This window comes from Natrix helvetica (genome assembly GCF_964273705.1).
Source record: "Natrix helvetica genome assembly, chromosome: Z".
Taxonomy (NCBI): Eukaryota; Metazoa; Chordata; class Lepidosauria; order Squamata; family Natricidae; genus Natrix; species Natrix helvetica.
Window position 1 is genome coordinate 98053384 of NC_138554.1, and position 20757 is coordinate 98074140.

Sequence of the window (20757 nt, forward strand, 5' to 3'; positions counted from 1 at the left end):
GCAAACATTTGCAGGTGGCCGAGCCATATTTTGACACTCAGCTATCTACAGTTGTGATTAAAATCAGAATGCTGCTAAAGTGGGATTCTCTATAGCCTTCTGGGCCTGATTCTGCTCTCCCTTTAAATACACTAAGACCATGACAACACTGCTAAAAAGTTTAAAGTTCACGACAAAGCATATTTGTGCTGTTTGTGTTCTTTATATTTTTTAAAAAAAAAATCTTCCCAAGGTATTACATTCTTTTAATTAGTTATGTGCTAAACAATACCGTACCATAACTAATATTGCATTATATTAAAATAGAAACCTGAAATTCCAATGAAACCATTATAAAACAGCCTTTTGTGCTTAAGAAATGTTAAAAATATGGATAAATTTATCAAAGTGAATTTTGCTATTTAACTTTCCCCAGAAAGTTTGATCACTCAAGATACGGAATTAAAAGGAAATTTCTATCCAAAGAGTTTTATGTAAAAATGAATACTGATATGCACAAAAATAAATAAGACATCAAGACTTTATATGCTTTTATATTCCCTGAGATTTTTTACAGATCACCAATTAAATGAGCAATATAAACATTCAAGTTAAAAAAAAAATAGGATGACTAACACAACAATTGCAACAAAAAAAGCAGCGACATTAACTGGCGAATGTATAAATGAAAACATACTATACATTTGCTTATATAGAAAAAGCATATAATAAAATACATGTAGGTATGTATTTCTGAATACTATATTCTGGTTTTCCTCAAGCTTAGCAACTTAAGCAACTTAAGGATGTGCGGACTACAACTCATAAAATTTCCTAGCCAGCAAGAGAAATAAGATCAGAATATTCCCTTTGCTGTTTAATGTATTCAAGCATAAATGTATAATTAATATTTCCGATCATATGAAAAGTCTGCTGCTTAGAGATGAGAATGTATCTATACTTTGCAGTATATGAATTATACCGCAAAGCATAGATACAGGCAGACTACTCTGCATATATGATGCCATGTTGTTAGTTGAGGTGATGGTGAATGTTAGACAAATTGCATATAGCAATATGGACTATGATCTGAAAAATAATGTACCAATAATCAGGATGTTTGACAAGGAAACTGGAAAGTATAATTGCAAATATACAAAAATGTCAAAAACAAAGGTATACAGTAAATTTGTGCACTTGGATAGAATGCTAGACAGGGAAATGGGTGGATATATTTTAAAACCTACAAATGCTGACTAAAATGCAGTGAACATGGTATTATATTGTGAAGAATAAATGTTTTGTTTAAAAATGCAAAAGTGATATATATATGAAATGGTGCCTTAAGCACAGGGTGATTAAATACAAATGGGAGTGACCAGTACAAAATACATTAATATTATAGAGAGAGAGAACAAAGTCAAATGTAATAGAAATATATGAAGAGTGAAGGGAGCAGAAAGAAAGGGTAAATATGGTAGCTTGAGATATTCAAAAAGAAAATAGGTTTAAATAGGTTTAAAAAAATAACAAAATGACAAAAAATGTATGAAACATATATGGACATGTGGAAACAAGATTAATTTATGAAGAATTGTGAAGTATGAAGAAAAGTACTGGGGTAAATTACATTTAGTTATGTTTTCTTTTTTATAACCTGCCTTTAGTTCCTTTAGTTTATTATTTCTTATTTGTTTTCTATGGTTTGCATAATGTTGCTTACCTTGAAAGGGAATATTGCAATGAATATGTAATAAATAATAGTAGCATTAATCACAACAAAATCATAAAATGACATTGGAAACAAATAAAACTCAACATAACATGCTCATCTAAAAGCACCATAATGAGACATTAAGATGACCTTCTGAGGCAGGAAAGTTTTGCAACTGAAGAACAAGCAGCAGAAAATGATCTGTATCAATTTCCAACCTAAGTAATATTGCTATCAAATTTGTGAGCAGAGAAATTATTGAAGCAATATTGCCAATGTATATTGGGATGCCACTAGAATAGGAATGATAATCTAGGCTGATGTTTATAATTGTAACAACTTTTAAGATTTGTCAACTGCAACTCCCAGAATTCCTGAGCAGCATGCCTGATCTAGGCCGATAGTACATAGTTCATCTAATCAAAGCTTAGTGTATCTTAGTAAAATGTCCTATGGTTGTTTGATCAAAGAGGTTTGATCAAAGAGGTGATCAAACACACACATACACACATATACATCCCCCAAATATATTTGCACACAGAAAGAGATACATAAACAATGACTTTTTTAATTATAAACCAGAGCTTCCCAGCTACATTCTGTAAAGTATAATAATTCAGCAACAATGCCTGCCCTGTTAGAGATATGTATACATTTAAGTTATAAAAGATATAATAAAAGATAAAGTTAGGTCTCCATACCTGGCATCATGTGCTGGTGTAGATACCAATACAAGCAAAATATCCCCTTCTACTTTACAAGAGAAAACATTAAGGGCAATAGTTTGCATCCACATAATATTTAAGAACTACTGAGAATGTACTTACCCAATCTGTCGATTTGTTGAAGGTGCTTGTGTTATGACTGAACTTGATTGCGGTGACGGCATGGCTTGTTGAATCACAATGCTGGTGTCGTGGTTTGGCATCCTAGGATTAGAGAGCTGGTGCACCCCTGGTGCTGTCATAGTATCTCCCACACTGTTGTGCATTGGAATATTCTGTGAAAGGGGGAGGTGAGAGAGAAAGACAGAAAGAACAAATTAGATGCTTGTTTAGATTTTTTTAATATCTAAAACTACAGATTGGCCAACAGAGTATACTTAAAACATGTTATTGGCCAACAGAGTTTCAAATGATCTTACTCTAACCAGCTCTAAAGAAATGATAACACACTGCTTTTAGGGTGTAAAATATTGCCACTGAAAATAGCTAATATATATAAAAAATAACTGAGAATACTGTCCAGAGTCATAATTTCTAATGCAAGCATTTTGTATGTAACCATTTGCTTGTGTTTACTATATATAACATTTGAAAATGATTTCCCAAAGTTGGTATAAGACATCTTGATTTATAACAATATTCTTCCTGATGCTATGTTTACTACACTGGCAGCAGAAGAGTATTATTTGATTCAGGTTTCTTTTGCTGTTTTGCTATTATGCTATCAGTAACATTTATTAATGAATAAACTTAAACTTGAGATATAATACAATCTTAGCTCAGAAAAACACTTAGTTCAGAGGAAAAAAAGAGATGGATTTGAATATTTCTAACTTAAAGCTAGCAAAAGGAACCATCTCAAAGGATAAGACTTTTGTCTGCACATATAAAGTTTAAAGATATAAAATTGTACCCCATAGACTTCTATTCACTACTGCTAAAAATTTCATGGTAGGTGCAATCATGTGCTAAATGGATAAGAAATATGTAAACAATGCTAGTGTTTACTTTTAGTACAGTTCAGTTAATCAATAAAGCCAATGTTTGGGAGTAGGAATAGGGAAGGAGGGAAGCAAAACTAATAATAGCAGTAAGAGGAATATGAGCAATTTAATGATAGCTATCAAATGTAGGATATATTTAGGGTTATTTTTGTCTTTCATAGAATTTGATGTTTCCTTTTGAAATATTCCAACTAATTATAATTCTTTGATGTATAAAAATACTTCTGATTTATATAAATGAGCTTGGTTGTTTTTTTTTTTTTTGCAGATCTTTCATTGCCAAACTAAGTAACATCATCAGTGGTAGAAAGGAATGGGGTTTGCACTGTCAGTGTTGATGGTCCTTGTTCAGGGTGTCATTTACCGTTAATTTATTTGTCTGAGTTCCTTGATTAGGGGTACTGTTTACTTCTTGATAATTGGTCTAGTATTAATCATAGTGATAGTCTGCTAATCTGACTATTAATTTTTGGTGAAGAGATGTTTTGGTCCTTTTTTTCCCTTTTTGTTTTGTTTTTTTTACAGGATTTGTTTGATTATTATTTTTTTCAATTCAATTTTATTTGATTTCTAGACCGCCCCCTCTCCCCGAAGGGACTTGGGGATTAGGTTAAGGTCGGGGATTAGGTTAAGCATGAATTAAGGCTATCAGTCAACAGTTTTAAATTTTTTAATCTATAGTTTTAATATTTTAATATATTCAATTATTTTTCTATTTGTTTTATAACCTGTGAGCTTCCCAAAGTTGTTTTATAGGGGTGGCATAAACATTTAATAAATAATAATAATATATATTTATAAATATATGCATATGGTGCCTTAATCTCACACCCAAATAACTCTTAAATATTATTTCTAATAGCTCTCATTAATGTCATAAAAGAAAATTTACTTCTGATATATTTTTTTCAAAGAGAATTTTTTTTTTGCTGCAATTCTTAAGGATAGAATATGGTATTATATTGGATTTATTTAGCTAGGAAGTTGCCAAGGTGTGTGTGTGTGTGTATGTTGTTACTCATTTTACCGTTAGGTCTCTAAGAGGTGACAGGTTTCTTTGCTTCCATGAGATCTTTTCAAACTAGGAAATGTAGGAAACCAAAGAAGCTTCAGGACGGAGATCTATGCAACAAATCACCAAAACTTGAACCCTACAGTAACTCAAATCAAAAAATAAATTCAAAAAACATTTCTCAAGGATCCTGAAAATAACTTAAAAAGACAGAAGTTACCAGCTCAATCAATGGGAAAAAAATTAAGGGAAATTTTGGCACAATGGTAAAATAAATAATTCCAATTATTTTAAATAATGTTATAGATCAGAACTATATTATTGGCTGAAGATAACTGGGCTGAATCTAGTTTTATTATTTTGTTCTTTTTTATGTTCTTGTAAAGCCATCTTGAATCAATGGGTCCTTAGAATAAATGCTCTGCAGAATATACTATATGGACAAATCCTATTGAAACAGGAGTATATTTTCACTTGTTGAAGACATTTTCTCACTGATCAAACTGAATTTCCATTACTGTATTGCTATTGTTATATTCCAGGAAAAAATTAGCATTTCTGAGAGAGGTTCAACATCTTTGGTGTACTCTGATCTAGCTTGTTTTGTTGCAGATATTCCACTATCCAAACATATGACATTACCTGTTTTTGGTAATGAAATGTCTGCATGAAAAATGCCTAGCTCTCAGAGGACCAAAGACCCTTCATTCAACTCTGAGCTACAAACATTATCAACGTCTTTTCATGAGGCCGATCTCAGAATTGCAGGAAGAAGCTAAACTACTATTTTATAAACAGGTATACTGATAATATATTTAAAGAATTAAATCCTGGTTGCCCCTGTGTCACACATTATATCTCATAAAGTACAGGAAAAAATTATATTTAGGAATAGTGGGTAGACATCTGGCCAGATTCACTAGGTCTGATGCCGGGCCCAGAAAATTTTCTGTATGTTTCTTTTAATTTTTTTAAAATGGAGAATCTATTCTAGAAATTACCAGTATTTCAAAGCAGAATCTTTGCAAAGCCTTTATAGATAAAGGATAGGTGTTCTTGCTTGTTTCATAGCAAAACTGGCCATGAAGTATGTGCAAGTATACTACTTTTCCTCATATAAACACTTTTTGAAAATTTAGACATCCTGCACTCACTGAGCTTTTTCAATGACAATGCCATCACTATTGTGGATCTAGTCTAGCTCTTGAGCAAATGTGGGATATATTCTCTTTTCTGCAAAATTTCAAAAAAATTGTCCATCCAATTTCTTGGTTTGCAGATGTGATCGAGAATTCAAAAAAGTTCTTTGTGCCCAGTTCTACAGATAACATCTGACTATTCTGAAAAGTATGTCCATCAATCAGCTTTCAACATTCTGATTAAGTGACTACTGTGAACATGGACGCATTGCATTTATGGAAACTGCATCTGACAATAAGCACAATTTCCAGATTTATAATATCCAAACTGTAGCAGTTAAATTTGACAAAACTCCAAAAATTTTAGCTGTCTCTGCTACATACATATTACTAATTCTCAGGATTGAACTTCAGTACCAACGTTATAAATCCTGAAGCAATCTTGCTTTATTTTATTTCAGTGAAGGTATTTTGCTCTGCTATAATAACATACACACATAACAATATACACATAGAAAATCTTCTAAGCTTCCTTTTTACCTTTATCTGCCAGACTCAAAAATAAAATCCCAGACAATACTCTTCTATTAACTTAGTCGTAATTGTTATCATCTTCTTCTTGTTATCTTCCCAAAGGGAGGCTCATCATACAACAACCAATACTATTTGTGTTGATTCATCCTATAAATCCTAGCAACATTTTGAGATACAAATATGATTTTAAAATAAATAAATGCAGCACAGTCTGAATAGCAAAAACGATGTCATGATCTCATAAAAAAGATGCTTGTATTTCTAATCTCATTATAGTTTGCATTTGACTTTTGGTCCAGCCCAAAAGGGAACAAAATAATACCATGTAGTACTTAGATCATTTAGAGAACACACTGTTGAATCGTGACAGCAAAATACCTAATTTTAAATAGTGTGCTGTCTTGCACCTTTCCCACTCTAAGAGTAAGAAGGGAATGGATGTTTTAACAAACAAACAAACAAACAAAAACTTATTCATTTCTGCCCATAGCCTTCCAACTCAAAAACAAATTTCACGATTTATCCTTTAATGAAAGCCCTTGGACGAGTTAGTCTCTCTCTCTCTCTCTCTCTCTCTCTCTCTCTCTCTCTCTCTCTCTCTCTCTCTCTCTCTCTCTCTCTCTCCCTCCCTCCCTCCCTCCCTCCCTCCCTCCCCTTCCCTTTCTGTCTCTCTCTCTAACAGCTGGTAATGACATACCAATAGAAGACTTGCAGTGCTTTCTAGAATAAAGTCTACTTCCTTTGTGGGCTAAAAGAGCTTTTTCATTTCTTCTCCAGCAAGCAATTTGTGTAAACTTCACTAACTCCTCTGATGTGATGGCCTGTTCAAAAATGCAATGGATTTAGTGTTTTTCCTCTTTTATCTTAATTTTTTTGACATGATCTAATTAGTGGTGCCCTCTAATTATCAACAGAAATGAATAATGAAAGATGCCTCCTGTTTTCCAGATCCATCTATCTTTTCATTCATCTTCTTTTTGAGTATCTGTGCAGATTGCTTTCTTGACATGCAATATATGCCAGATGTAACAGCAGAACCTTATTTTATCTTGTTTTGGGTATACTTTTGTTTGTGGGTTTTTTAAATTCTAATTGAAAGAAGAAACTTTTTTTAAAAATGCATGAAATCCAGTGTCCCTAACCATTCAATTTGTCCATAAAAATATATTACCTTAAGGAAAATATATGCTGCTTAGAAGATCCTAATAAAACATATTTTCAATTTTTAAAAGAAGAAGTGCTTTACTGCACAGACTAAAGGTTATTTATTTCTCAAACAATCAAACGTCTGAGATCATCATTCAATCAGCATTCCACACAAAGCACTTCTTATGTTCCAATAAGATTTCAGCAGTACTAAATGTGTACAGCACAATTAGGGTCATTTAGTGTAAGCCACTCTAAGATAACTGCATAGCATCCTGCTAGATGAAGGCTGAAAAGCAGGGAATTAAACTGAATGGCCAGCTTTTTATTTATATTTGAGTTAATAACATTGAAGTCATATATGGATTTTGCTTTTGCTCTTGACATTGCCTGATGTGTTTATAAACAGGAATCTGGCAGAATGTCAATGGTGCAAACCGATTTCCTTTTCTAAATGTAATTTTTAAAAGCAAACAAACAAGATTATGTCTGCTAGTGAAACATTGCAGGCTACTCTGCTTTTTGCTTTTTGGTATTTTTGTCAGGAAAATGCAATCCATTTTTTCCCCAAAAGAGATGTTGACAAGGTAGATTCAATTAGTACTAATTAACAGTAGCCCATGCAGATCTTCTATTTAAAAATACTGGTATAGCAATTTATTTTTATATACATTTTCAGGGGTTTCATCATAAACATAATGCTCTCTTTAATTTAAGCATATATCCTGCAAGATTAAAGTTACAGACACAAATTTATTACACTGGCCTAATGCATGCTGGTAGAAAAATATTTTCGATTTCACAATCTAGGGGAGAGGGGGGGGGGAGAGACTACCAAAATAACCCAGCCTGCTTCAGAGGCTAAGGGAGAATTAAATCTTCGTCTCTCAGTTCCTAATCCAACATTTAACCACAATACCACACTGATTACATATATTCTATATGCATCTACACCCACACCCCACACTCATATTCTTATATTTATTACTTTTGTAGTATAGCTAAATTAGCAGAAAAATGTAAAAACCATATAGACTGCCAATAAGTAACTTTTTCCTTTTTACCTTTTTTATCCTGTTTCTTTTCTACTTTGAGCAATTTTAACTTAAGATATAACTTTGGAAAGCAATGCTTCTAAATATTTTGTAAATTCTGAAAATCTGCCCATTTCTTTAACATTACATCAACGTGGATTTTAGCTACTGTAATCAGAGAGGAGCAGTTGATGATTGACTGGCAATGCTAATATAGTTTCTATGCACCATTCTCATGTAATATTGTTTTTTAATTATTTATTAGAACTGCTTTGGGATAGCAGTAGCATAATATTTATTTTATTCTTAGGTTAAATCATGTAAGCATTTAAATTACATATAAGACAGGGAATTCCTTAAAAAAACCTGTAAGTAACTTCCTCCTTCTGTGTTTTAGCCAAATCATGTCACTATGGACGTTTAAAAGGATACCTACAGACAAAATAATAAATGAATAGCTTGCCCCAAGGAAGCAATGCCAACATGTACACAATCATGCATGCATACATACATACATACATACAATCATACAGAGAACAATTTTATCTTGATCTTCAGTAAACATGCATAAAGCTCTTGAAGAATGTTGACCTTGCTAGCCAATTACATTATGCTAATTTGTCAATAACTATAACTCTTGCAGAGACATTTACACTCAGAAAGATTTATGTTAAACCTTCCAAGCAACAGACTATAGATGTTAATCTCTCACCTTGTCTTCTCCTCTTAAGAGTTTACATGACAGTATCAATATGAAATAAGTTTCTATTTTATAAGTTATAGTCACAGTTGGTTGTGAGGGTGAGGTGAGAGTAGTTTATCTTGTCTTGAATATTTTCCAGCATATGTTGTAGAAATCATCATCACCAAATATTGGAAATTATTATACTGCATTATTTTATTCTAATTTAATATTAAGCAACTTGAAGATGTTTACCAACCTTCCTGTCTCACCTGACCTTAACTTTAACCTAGATTCCTTTAATTCTTTTTAAAAAGGATAAGAAACATGCTGCAAAGGAAAGAATAGCTCTTGTGTTAGAAAATGGCAGAAAAATGCAGCATTCACCTATTCAGAAACACACATACACACACACATACACCAAAATTGATTGTAGTCAACAGAGATTGGAAAAGGCTACTTTCTCATATAGAAATATTTTGTGATGGACTCTGTCCTTCCTGATACCTGTTTTAGAAATACTAATTATTAAAAAATATTTGTGAAAATAAATAGCAAACTACTCACATTTGTATGTAAGGACCCCCCCCCCAAAAAAAAACACACACACTTTTAATTTATTTACCCTCCTCCCTACATTTTAATTCCCTATAGGCATTTTTCTTTATTTATCCTTCATAAAACTTTTTGACTAAACAAAACTTTATGGTATCGTGACAGGAAAAATGTAGTTCTGTTATCGACTTAGGCTGTGTGACAGCATTGTCACAAAAATATTGAAATATTCACTAAAAGAGCTTCTAATCTGAAGATAACTGCATGGAAACTTCAAATAATAGATCATTGGATACACTAGCTATTAAAGCACTAATTCAATTGAACAAAAAATTAAGTAATCATTTTCTTTTATCTGTTTTTCAAAATGGCCTTTTCTCAAATTACAGCTTTGTATGTCTGTTATACTAGCATTGTATCTTATGAAACATAACTAATACCACAATCCTATGCAATTCTCAAAAATAAGTTTTCAATGTAAGATGGATATAAATTTTATAGTATTTTGTTGGAGTCACTGTGATTATTGCTCTAATGAGTTGAAGTGAGCATCACTTTGCACAAAATTCCATCTTAATATTTTTGTCAGTTGCGTATACCTGTAATTGTGTTACAGGTATATTCAAAAGGTTGATATAGGCATATTAATTTATTTTGCATTGCATTTGAACAGGAGCATCATCCTCATGAGATTAGCCTCCATCAAGAGACTATGATGAAAAATCAGACACTTAACTAAAATAAAACATATTTATTCAAATTAAACTAAATTTACCATGTCTACAAAAAGAAGTTACTGAAAAGAACATCCAGATTTTTTTGATATTTTTTGTCTAAATTTTCCATTAAGAAATTTAATATCAATTTAATGGACCAATTAGTTTTCATATGTTAAATAAAGAGGATTAAATTTATGGAGTAAAGCTACTAGAGAAGATTGAAATTTGAAGATAACCCTAAATGTATACAGGTAAGCATATAACGGTCAACGATGCATATTATTATAGCATCATAAACTTTGAATAGTAAGATTTTACTAATCCTCTGCTCTTCAGTTAAAAAAGAAAAAAGGTACAAAATTTGAACCCTTTTTGAAAGTAAACATTATTTTTCTTTGTACTAAAATTCAACTAATCATCCATAAGTAGAATTTTTTTAATTTTTTAAGCAGAATTTTTTTAAAGAATGCAGTGGCAGTAAAAAAAAATACTGATCTGCTAATAAAAAATCACAGGGATGAAAATACAGATGTTCCTACCTATTGTCGTAATTTTGCAATATATTTGTTTTTTAGAAACTCTTGTTAGAATTTATTATTCTGTTGTCTGCTATTCTGTTGCCCAGTTCACAGAGAAATATTGACTCTAGCAAACAACTATTGCCTTCAGTGTACATTGTTATCTTTCAAAGATTAGACTCTCATTTGGGAACAAGCCAATAACCAGTGGAAAATCTCAAGTGAAATTGATATGATCTTTCTAGCTTCCTTGTAATATTTCCCAATATTTGTGGCATGCCCTCAAATATTTTCCAATATTTGAGGGGCTGCCCCAAAGAAGAGGAAGTCAACCTATTTTCCAAAGTAGCAGAAGGTAAAACAAGAAACAATGGATGGAAACTAATCAAGTAGACAAGCAAGCTAGAACTCAGATGAAATGTCCTAACAGTGAAAAATCTTGCCTATAGAAGTTGTGGTTACCCTCTCTCTGGAAGTTTTTAAGAAGAGACTGGACAGCCATTTGTCTGAAATGGTGTAGAATCTCCTGCTTGAGCAGGGGGTTGGACTAGAAGATCTCCAAGGTCCCTTTCAATTTTACTATTTTGTTATTCTATTATTCTATTAGAAATGATCTTTCCAATGATAGAAAATGTCAGAGAATAATACATATTCTCTTTTCTACTTCTGCCTGTTGACTCTGGGAAACATAATAAGTCAGGGGTAGTTCTTAGATGAACAAATATTGTTTTATTATATTTCTTCTTTAAAACTAATTCTGATGAGCTTTACCAGATATTCTAATGAATACATGTTGCCCAAAGCAATTTGGCAGGATTTAGACTGTTTATAAAAGTTACCCTAGTTAAAGAACATTTAACAGTTGATATCTTAAATTAGAGAACAAATAATACCAAAAAGGAAGGAAGGAAGGAAGGAAGGAAGGAAGGAAGGAAGGAAGGAAGGAAGGAAGGAAGCAAGCATTAGAGCTGTTTTGGTCTACACATACACACACATGTATAGATAACACAGACCTTGTAGGGCTAGCAAAGGCTCCTTAAATGATAAACTCTCACTAAAGCAATTGAAAAGGCTTAAGACTCGATGCATAAATTGTAAATTGTCACCTACATGTCAAATGTAGTCTTGTACTTTACAAAGGACTTTGTAAAGTAGTTTGTGGTTTTTGTTTTGTTTGTTTTCTTTTTGTTTCATTTTGAGTCTCAAATTAAGAACCAACACTATGGAATTACCTGTTACATTTACTTTCACACTTAATTGTTGCTATCTTTCCAAAAGGAAGTTTGCCTTTTAAAGCAGGCCACCTGTTCCCTATTTCAAACTAAATAATTTATAGTTAAAATAAGTATTCTTTTGCAACCTGATAAGAATTTGGTGTTTTTTTTAATCTTTTGCTTTGTGGAGCATACACCATTAAGTATAAAGGAAACTTTTAAATAATCATCTATTTAAATGGCTTGAAATATTAGTACTATAGTACTATTTTCTTTGTTATACTGTATTTCATAATAATTATACTTGCTTATTTAAAAAAAACTAATATTCATATAGCACTCAAATCAATGATATCAGTAAAACTTATCAATAAAATGAATAAGTTATTATAACCTTACAACTTACCTTCCATTCATTTAAATGAGACCCAGATATAGGTAATCCTTAACTTGCAACTGTAAGTTTAACAATGGTTAGTGATTTAAAATTAAAGTGATTTCTGATCTGTCCTTGAAGGTATAGCCATTGCACCACCCACATGATCACATTATTGTAATTTGGGACCTGGCAATGAGATTTACACTGGTTGCAGTGTCTTTGCTCAGGTGATTGCAATTTGCGAGTTTTCTAGTGGCTTCAGACAAGCAAAGACAACTTGGGAAGCCAGAAGAAGTTTGCTTAACAACTGTGGCATTCACTTGATGAGCGTTGCAAAAAAGACAGCAATGATTTATGACTGTAATTCTGTGATTAATTACAGTCATAAGTCAAGGACTACCTGCATATAGCATGTAAATCTATTTATTTCTATGAGAGGGTATCCCATTGGATTTGTTCCAGCTTATTTTTTGGAGAAACACTTATCAGGGACAACCCTGTCAGGGTCAATGCCATGAAACAGCAAATCATGGAGGCTTATTTCTGTGGCTGAATGGAAGGAGATCAAACTGGAAATCTTCAGCACCATCTTCAGTCATTTACCAACCAGATAAACCCCTGGCTTGAAATGATTCCCTTGTGGCTGAAAGAATTCACTGGTGTTTCCTGCTCTCAGCTTTTTTGCTGTAGCTGTGGAATTACTACTAAATAAAGGTGGCAATGGCCACTGCTGGTTTACTTTATCAAGCTTTTTATGTCGTCTTCTCCCCCATTTCCATTAACAATATTTCTAAGATTAATGTCCCACCACATACCAATGATACCACTTAGAAAGCATAAATAGCTCACAAACAAGGTTGAAGGGACAAGCAGATAGAAGGCATGCTGGGAGGGAGAAGCTCGGAGGCTGACCTAGTCAACTAAAACCAGACTTCCCACATTAATGCACAATCAGCATATGGTTCTAATAGGCTTTCTAGGATGATTTATCAAGTATGATTAAGTCCTCAACCTGTACGTCTGTCTTCATAAATAAAGCAGAAGTGCACCTTGCTCTGAAATGGATCAGGAGTGTCCTATTACCCACCCATGTGACAGAATTCTGCTCAGAGCTCAACTGGAGTAAGTTAAAAGATTGTGTAGAAAAGCTGCCAGGATTTTTGAGTCTTATCTTAGAAAAGCACTACTAAAATGTTATTACGATGCAGGTTTGGTCCTTAAATATATCAGCCATAAAAGCTACAGAGACGGCTTTTTTTTAAAAAAGTTATGATTTTTCCACTTCAGTGTAGAAATTAGCAGCAGGTGCAAGAATTTTAGTGTAAGTGCACATGTCTGCTTGAAAAGCTTCCCCCATCACATATCTATCTAGGATCACTAAGACTGTAGGCTCCTACTCCCACTGACATGAATACATGGAGCTGGGGGCCAAGGTTCACATATTTTGCAAAGTGCATAATAGACATAATTAATTATGAGAATAGAAGTAAAGATTCCCTAGATGTCATCTTCATTTTAATTATTTCAACTGTTGCCTGTTTCTAGCCATTGAATGGTGTATTAGGAGCCATACCTTATCAACTTTAGAACAAAGACTTTCACTTATTTAATTCAAATACAGTCAGATTAGAAATAGAAACATGATTACTTCCATATATTTCATAACTTCATCCTTCATTCACATTTAAAGTTACAGTTAGGTGGCACTTTGGAAAATGGTCTGGAGCCAAGTTTAAAGTTAGGAGGGACCACTTGGAAATAAAAGGTGTATACGTTGTGAAACTTCAGTATTTTAGGTGATGTGAAAATATTGTACCATACTGTCATTTTCTGAAGACTGAAGCAGGTTCAGTCAATATTCAATACCATTTTCTGGTATTCAGCAGATTCTGACCAGTTCTAGAGAACTGGTAGCAGAAATTTTGAGTAGTTTGGATAACCGGTACTTCTTCTGCCCCCATCTATTCTCTGCCTCCCGAGTCCTAGCTGATTGGGAGGGAATGGGGATTTTGCAGTAACTTTCCCCTGCCACGATCACCAAGCCATGCCCACCAAGCCACATCCACAGAACAGGTAGTAAAAAAATTTGAATCCTACCACTGACCTGAACCTACAGGTAGTTTTCAACTTACAATCACAATTGGGACCAGAACTTCCTTTATTAAGCACTGAGATCATCAGGTGAATCATATCTCATTTTATGAGCTTTTTTTTTTTTTGCTGTGATTGTTAAGTGAATCACCATAGTTTGGTAAGCAAACCACCTTAATCCATCATTCCCCTTTAATTTTGCTTGTTGGAAATCACAAGCTCCTGGGTTGCTGCAGCTATCATAAATACATGGCAATTGCCAAGGACCCAAATTTTGGTCATATGATTGTGGGGATGTTGTAACAGTTGTAAGTGGGAGAACTGATCATAAGCCACTTTTTAACAATATATCATTGTCACTTCAAATGGTTGCTGAATTAATAGTTGTAAGTCAAGGACTACTTATAGACTCCTTTCTCTCAATATTACTTCAAGGCTCAGGGTAATGTTCAAAATTAATGAAAGAGTTTGGATCAATCCAGAACTAGGATTTGGGATATGGATTGACTATGTTTTTATAATGCCAATCAGTTATTATTATGACAGTGAAGATTCCACGGCCTTTCAAGTAACACACATACAAAAAAGGATAAACTTAGTTTATTTATCTTTGTACAAAAAACTTCTGAGTAGCTAAGATATTTATATTATCTTGCCAATTATATGAACTTGCTATGGATCCTGAAAAGATCACCAATAGCCTATCCATGGTGTCTTTAGATGTTTCTGGACTTGAAGGAACTGGAGAGCATCTAGAATTTCTTATCACTATTCACTTCCTACAGAAGAGACACAACTACTCATTTAGTTTTTCTGGTGGTGTGTCCTTTAAGTCTTCTGGGACAATTATGGCACAATAGGGTTCCCTTTCAACAGTCTTTTTGTAAGTCACAGTCATTCATAGGGGTGAATGCTTGGGAAACAGCCTCATGTTAAACAGACTCTGGACAGCTGCATTATAATTACTGCTGCTTCCAACAAGCATTCCTATGAATTCCCTGATGGCCAGCTTTAAAGGCAGAATGCATCTGGAATAATATGCTTAAGTGTCTGAAATTTTAAAAATGGCCATCTATTGATATATTTCAAGAGGCTCCAAATTACAGTGCATAACAAATCATGCAGTAAAATGCCACCACAGCACACTTTTAGAAAGAAAGCTATTAGCTCTTAATGCTTTGTGCTAAATCAATAGTCAATATTGCCAATGACCCTAACATATATTTCTAGTCCGTTTTCTCCTTAAGTCATCTTCAGATAGTAGGGGTGTAATCCATTCCCTCATCTTTAGCAGAATAGTCCCGGCCATAATTACTTATTAATGGTGGCTAGCTTTTAGAGTCACTCTTGAAACAATTGCACCACATTATTTCTATTTTATTTTTGTCTTTTACACCAACCTCCATTTATTCTTTACTTATTGGAAAAAATTTAAGGTACCTCTAAATCCCACAATCCACATTTCTAAATTATCCTGTGAAATGGAAGTTTGCAATTTGAGATCTAGGCTTACACTTGACTCCTCAAAGACTTCCATGTAGCCCTAAAATCTTTTAAAAGTTGCCACTGAATTATAATGCTTAATGAGATAGAAAGAAAGAGGGATTATTAAATACTTATACAGCTCTTAATATGAATGCAATTAATTTTATTTTGATTGCAAGTAAAAAATAGCATTTGTGCAGCCCTAATTTCTTTGGACGTCACTTGTTTTTGTTTTTATTTTTGCCTTAAAGAATTTCCAAAGTGTTATGGAAAGAACAAGTGCATTCCTTACACTGAAAAAAAACTTTAGGTGAGAAAATTATTTCACAAAATGTAGTATTTTTCACCATTCCACATTTTGCAAATCTACCGGGGTTAAGATTAAATCCTTAGTTCTATATAGAAACATCCATATAGACCAATGGTTCCTAAACTTTTTCAATCCACTGCCCTCTTGGTGCTACAAACTGATCCTCAGTGCCCTTCACCCAGTGGTGGAATTCACATTTTTTTCTACCGCTTCTGTGGGCATGGGTTGGTGGGCATGGGTTGGTGGGTGTGGCTGGGGGGGTCATGTGACTGGGCTGTTTGCATGATGGAAGGAAGATAGTAACAGTAAAATTCAAAACTGTAACAATTAACATTTATTCAAAATCAATTTAAAAACCTTTGTAGTTAATGTTAAATCAACAAAATTGTTGAACATGATCCAGTGATACCAGGTTTTCAAGGTCTGATAGTCATTTATCAAGAACCTTAGTGACTAGTAACTTAGTAAACTCAGTAAAATTTAGTAACTATGTCACTGTTCAATAAATTCTTAATGTGATGGATGGGTTGATGAAATGATACCAGTTTCTCAATTTTAAGGAAACTGAAAAAGTTTGGGAACCACTGTCTATATGGATGTTTTAAGTCACTTAGCAGGAGTCTTAAATCACCACGCTCAGTAATCTGGAGTTGATTTCTTTGCTTGGAAAGAAGTTGGATGACCACACTGAAGCCATGTTCCACCAAATATGATGTTGGAAATGCAACAAAATTCAGACACTTGGCAACTTACTCATATTTATGATGGTTGCAGTGTCCCAGGGTCATGTTGATCACTTTTGTGACCTTCTGACAAGCAAAGTCAATAGGAAAAGAGGAAAAGTGCCACTTTATAGCTAGTACAACTAATGATTAAAGATATTTCACTCATTACTGGGAATGAGATCAGGGCAATGACAATTCATTTTGGGGGGGAAACACAAGGATGTAGTCAGGACATGATGTTAAACTGCACTGTAAGCTACTTTTATTAGGTGTGTCAATGCTTGAGAACCACTTGTCTCAATTCCTCAAACTATTCTGAACAAAACATGCCTCCCTCTTTCAGCAGATCAGCCAGCCAGCTAATGCTATAAAAATTATTACTAATTTAAAACACATTTTCTGGAGTATTTCCAGCAGTGGGCAAGATTAAGATTGTTTATTAATCCAGATGATTTTAAAAAGAATCCTATTAACAATACTACTATAGAAAAAAACGTGCATCTATGAAGTAGTTGCCCCAGCATGAAAGCATTACAATCCACAACCTCTTTTGTACGCTGTTCAATCCTTATTTACATAAGAAAGTAGTTCAAGCAGAGTAGACGCTCTTCCTCTTAGAATCACATTCCAAAATTTCAGCTTCCCCTGCAATGTTTTACAGAGTCAGCAGCTCAGTTTCTACACAGCATGACAGACTGGCCAAGGGTTAGGGTGGGACAGGACCTTCGGCTCTTATGAAGCTGTTCGCCCACACGCCCATTTGTTAAATAACAGTGGGCCGTGGAGAAGGAAGATGGCAAAGCCGGCGAGAAGCAGGGAAGACAACTCCATTGCTACGTTTAGGGGTTCATGGCCACCACCACCACCACCACCCCGCAGCTGGAGGAGCAGTTTTAACTGCTAGTCTCGCGCGATAAAGAAGAACCCAGCCCTTCCACCCATTGAAGGCACGAGAGAGACCAAGCCTTCCCAAAGGTGTGTCGTCGCCGGTTCCTGGTGAGGCAAGACTGAGCCGCCACCTCCACACAAGCCGTGCAGGGAAGGACTCTCACTTTTAGTCCCATCGCATTCCCTTGCGCGCTAAACTAGGCAAGTCGGGAGTACAATACAGCAGAACACCTCCAGCACTCCTCTGCCACCTCCCTTGCCTCTTTTTTTTTTATTAAAAGAGTTTTGTACAAACAAATTTTCCCCCTTTTCACCCCCCCTCCACACAATATAAATCTCATACAAATGCTATACCCCCCAACCCCCCCGCAAAAATTCACATTCAAATATTATACCAAACACTTTACCCCCTCCCCTCCCCCCATCTTGCCTCTTGAAGCCCCCTGCCGCCCCCTTTGTCTCTTAGTGCGCCTGCTGCCCCCTTGCCTCTTAGCGCCCCCTAAGTCATCCCACCCCCCCAAAGGGCGGTACCGCCCACTTTGGGAACCACTGATATAAATATTAATTAATATTATTTTTCAGACTGTAAATTATGTTGAAGAGCATGGGACTTACTTAAGACAGACCATTGAGGGAAGAGGTGGGATCTAAACCAGAGATTTCCCAGGAATAGTTTTGTCTTATAGCTGGTTTGTTACATTGTCTCTCAACAAAAAATGTAGTATGCTAAGAATCAATGAATATTTTTGCCTGAAAACTTCCAGACCAATAATACTGAAATAAATGTATTTATTTGTAGAAATAAATAAAATAAAGAAATACATTTTATTTATTTCTTATTATTATTTGTAGAAATATTTATTGCCTAACTCTTTAAATAATGCCAGCACATATACATTTCAAATACTCAAATTATAGCTAACTAGGGTATGTTTAATCCATAAATCTGAATAATGGTTTCATTAAAGTATGTTAAATATCTATTATTTATTATATCTATTAATTATCTATTATTATCAATCATAGAATCATCTTCTAAATTGATTTTAATAAGGTTAAGTTTAAACTAATTTTCTAATAAACAGCCCCAGTATTGGAGAACAATACCTCATTTTAAAAAAAAGCGCACAAATAAAAGAATCTAAACCTTTTAGCAATTTGAGTCTCTTAAAATAAGAATCAATTTAAGTTTTTAATATTTTTCACTGCTAATAAATATTATCTTTGTCTTCTTTAATACTATAATGATATTTTGACAGTTTAGCAGTTGTATCCCATTGTGAACTTTACCTTTATACTATGTTGATATTCTTAAACAGGGAGATATACAGCATTGTTTTTAGTCCCCATAGCGTTATTTTAAAAGCCTATAATCTTTCTATAATGAGTCATCATGCAACAAAACCACAAAATAGAAGTGTCAACTCCCATACACACCCACCTCCATCATTTTCATTGCTATGATTCACAGTCTTTTGGTACAAAGATGCATATACCAGTTGGATTATCACGACAGAATTCATTGTATGTATAAAATAAGTTGCTCAGTTTGACATCAATCCCTACTGATTTAGGTGGCAGACTGAGCAGGATCAGGATGTCATATATGTCATAATCTAAAAGAATACAATTTTTCCTATGCTCTCCATTTAACACTCTACACATTGCATTGTTAAATAACCTATTTTGAGAACAGTATCATACTGTCATCTATTAAAATGTAAGTTTATTATTTCAAACAGGGTACTCTAAAACACATTTAATTTATAGATGTGCGGACCACAGTTTCATAAACCCTGGTCATCCTGGTCATAGGATAGCTACAATTTTGGGATTATGGCAGGGGTGGGTTCCGGCTTCTGTTACTGCCGGTTCGCTCAGGGATGCGCTTCGCATGCACAAGCTTAATGCGCGCTATGCATGTATGCACAGTAGTAAAAAAAATGCTTCTGCACATGCACAGAAGCAACAAACATGATGCCAACGCCATAGGTGCAGCTAATAGAACTGTGCAGGGCCATGGCCGGCTGAGTTACTACCTATATGGCTGAACCGGTAGGAACCCACCACTGGATTATTGGACAATAATAAAGCTACAGATATTTTAAAAATACTCATATCTCATACTTTCAACATATTAGTGAATATACATACTTCAAAAACTTGCTCGTTGTAATCTACTTGCTCAAGGTTTTTTTCATACTCACATACAGTATAGAAGGTGATGTTTAATATCCTAATGCTTCACAGGCTTATTCCAAGTCTGCATAAAAGCAATACTGATTGTAAGGTTTGCCCTTATTCTCCCAGCCCTTCTGCAGTGCTCTGGAGCCAATTTGCCAGTAGCTCTACTCCAACAGCAGATGCAAACACTTGCAAACATAACATACAACAAATGCTATGTAGATTTTTTGCATACTATAAACCTAAAATCTGTTGCCTGATGCTCAGATGATAGCTTGATCTGCTGACACTGTCTACCTTGCTGCTTTGGATTCCATTGTCTGACTGATACACACTCTTGTCTGAGGCACCACCATCAGTTACTGTCAGCAAGATACTTTTTGACTTGAGCCTCAGACAGACGGTCTTCAGGGTTTGTTTGTTTTTAATCCTGCTTTATATCAGGGATCTAAATTTGCTATGGAATCTAAGATTAAAACAATAGTTGTTCTTCTTTTATTTATTTTATTTAATTCTCCTTTATGGTCACAAATTATTTTTTTCAACAATTTCTTGTTTTCATTACCCCATTTCTCCCTTTCTTCAATCTGTGCTCCTTTTAAATTTACATTTTAAGTCATGGGGGGGGGGGGAGAGAGCTGTATTTATTCTCTAAGGTGCCATGTAAACTGAAAGTACTTTATAATTGAAACATAAAAATTGGAATTTTTCTGATTCACT

At 34.2% G+C, this 20757-nt stretch overlaps 1 protein-coding gene across 1 annotated transcript in view; it reads right to left on the reverse strand.

Moving 5' to 3' along the window:
• The window catches only part of CREB5 (cAMP responsive element binding protein 5), a 267317-nt gene that overhangs the window by 165917 nt on the left and 80643 nt on the right, over nt 1-20757 (reverse strand). Inside the window, exon 8 of the mRNA XM_081932228.1 lies at nt 2521-2693. Within this exon, the coding sequence (XP_081788354.1) occupies nt 2521-2693 (173 nt within the window). The remainder of the gene's footprint in view (nt 1-2520; nt 2694-20757) is intronic.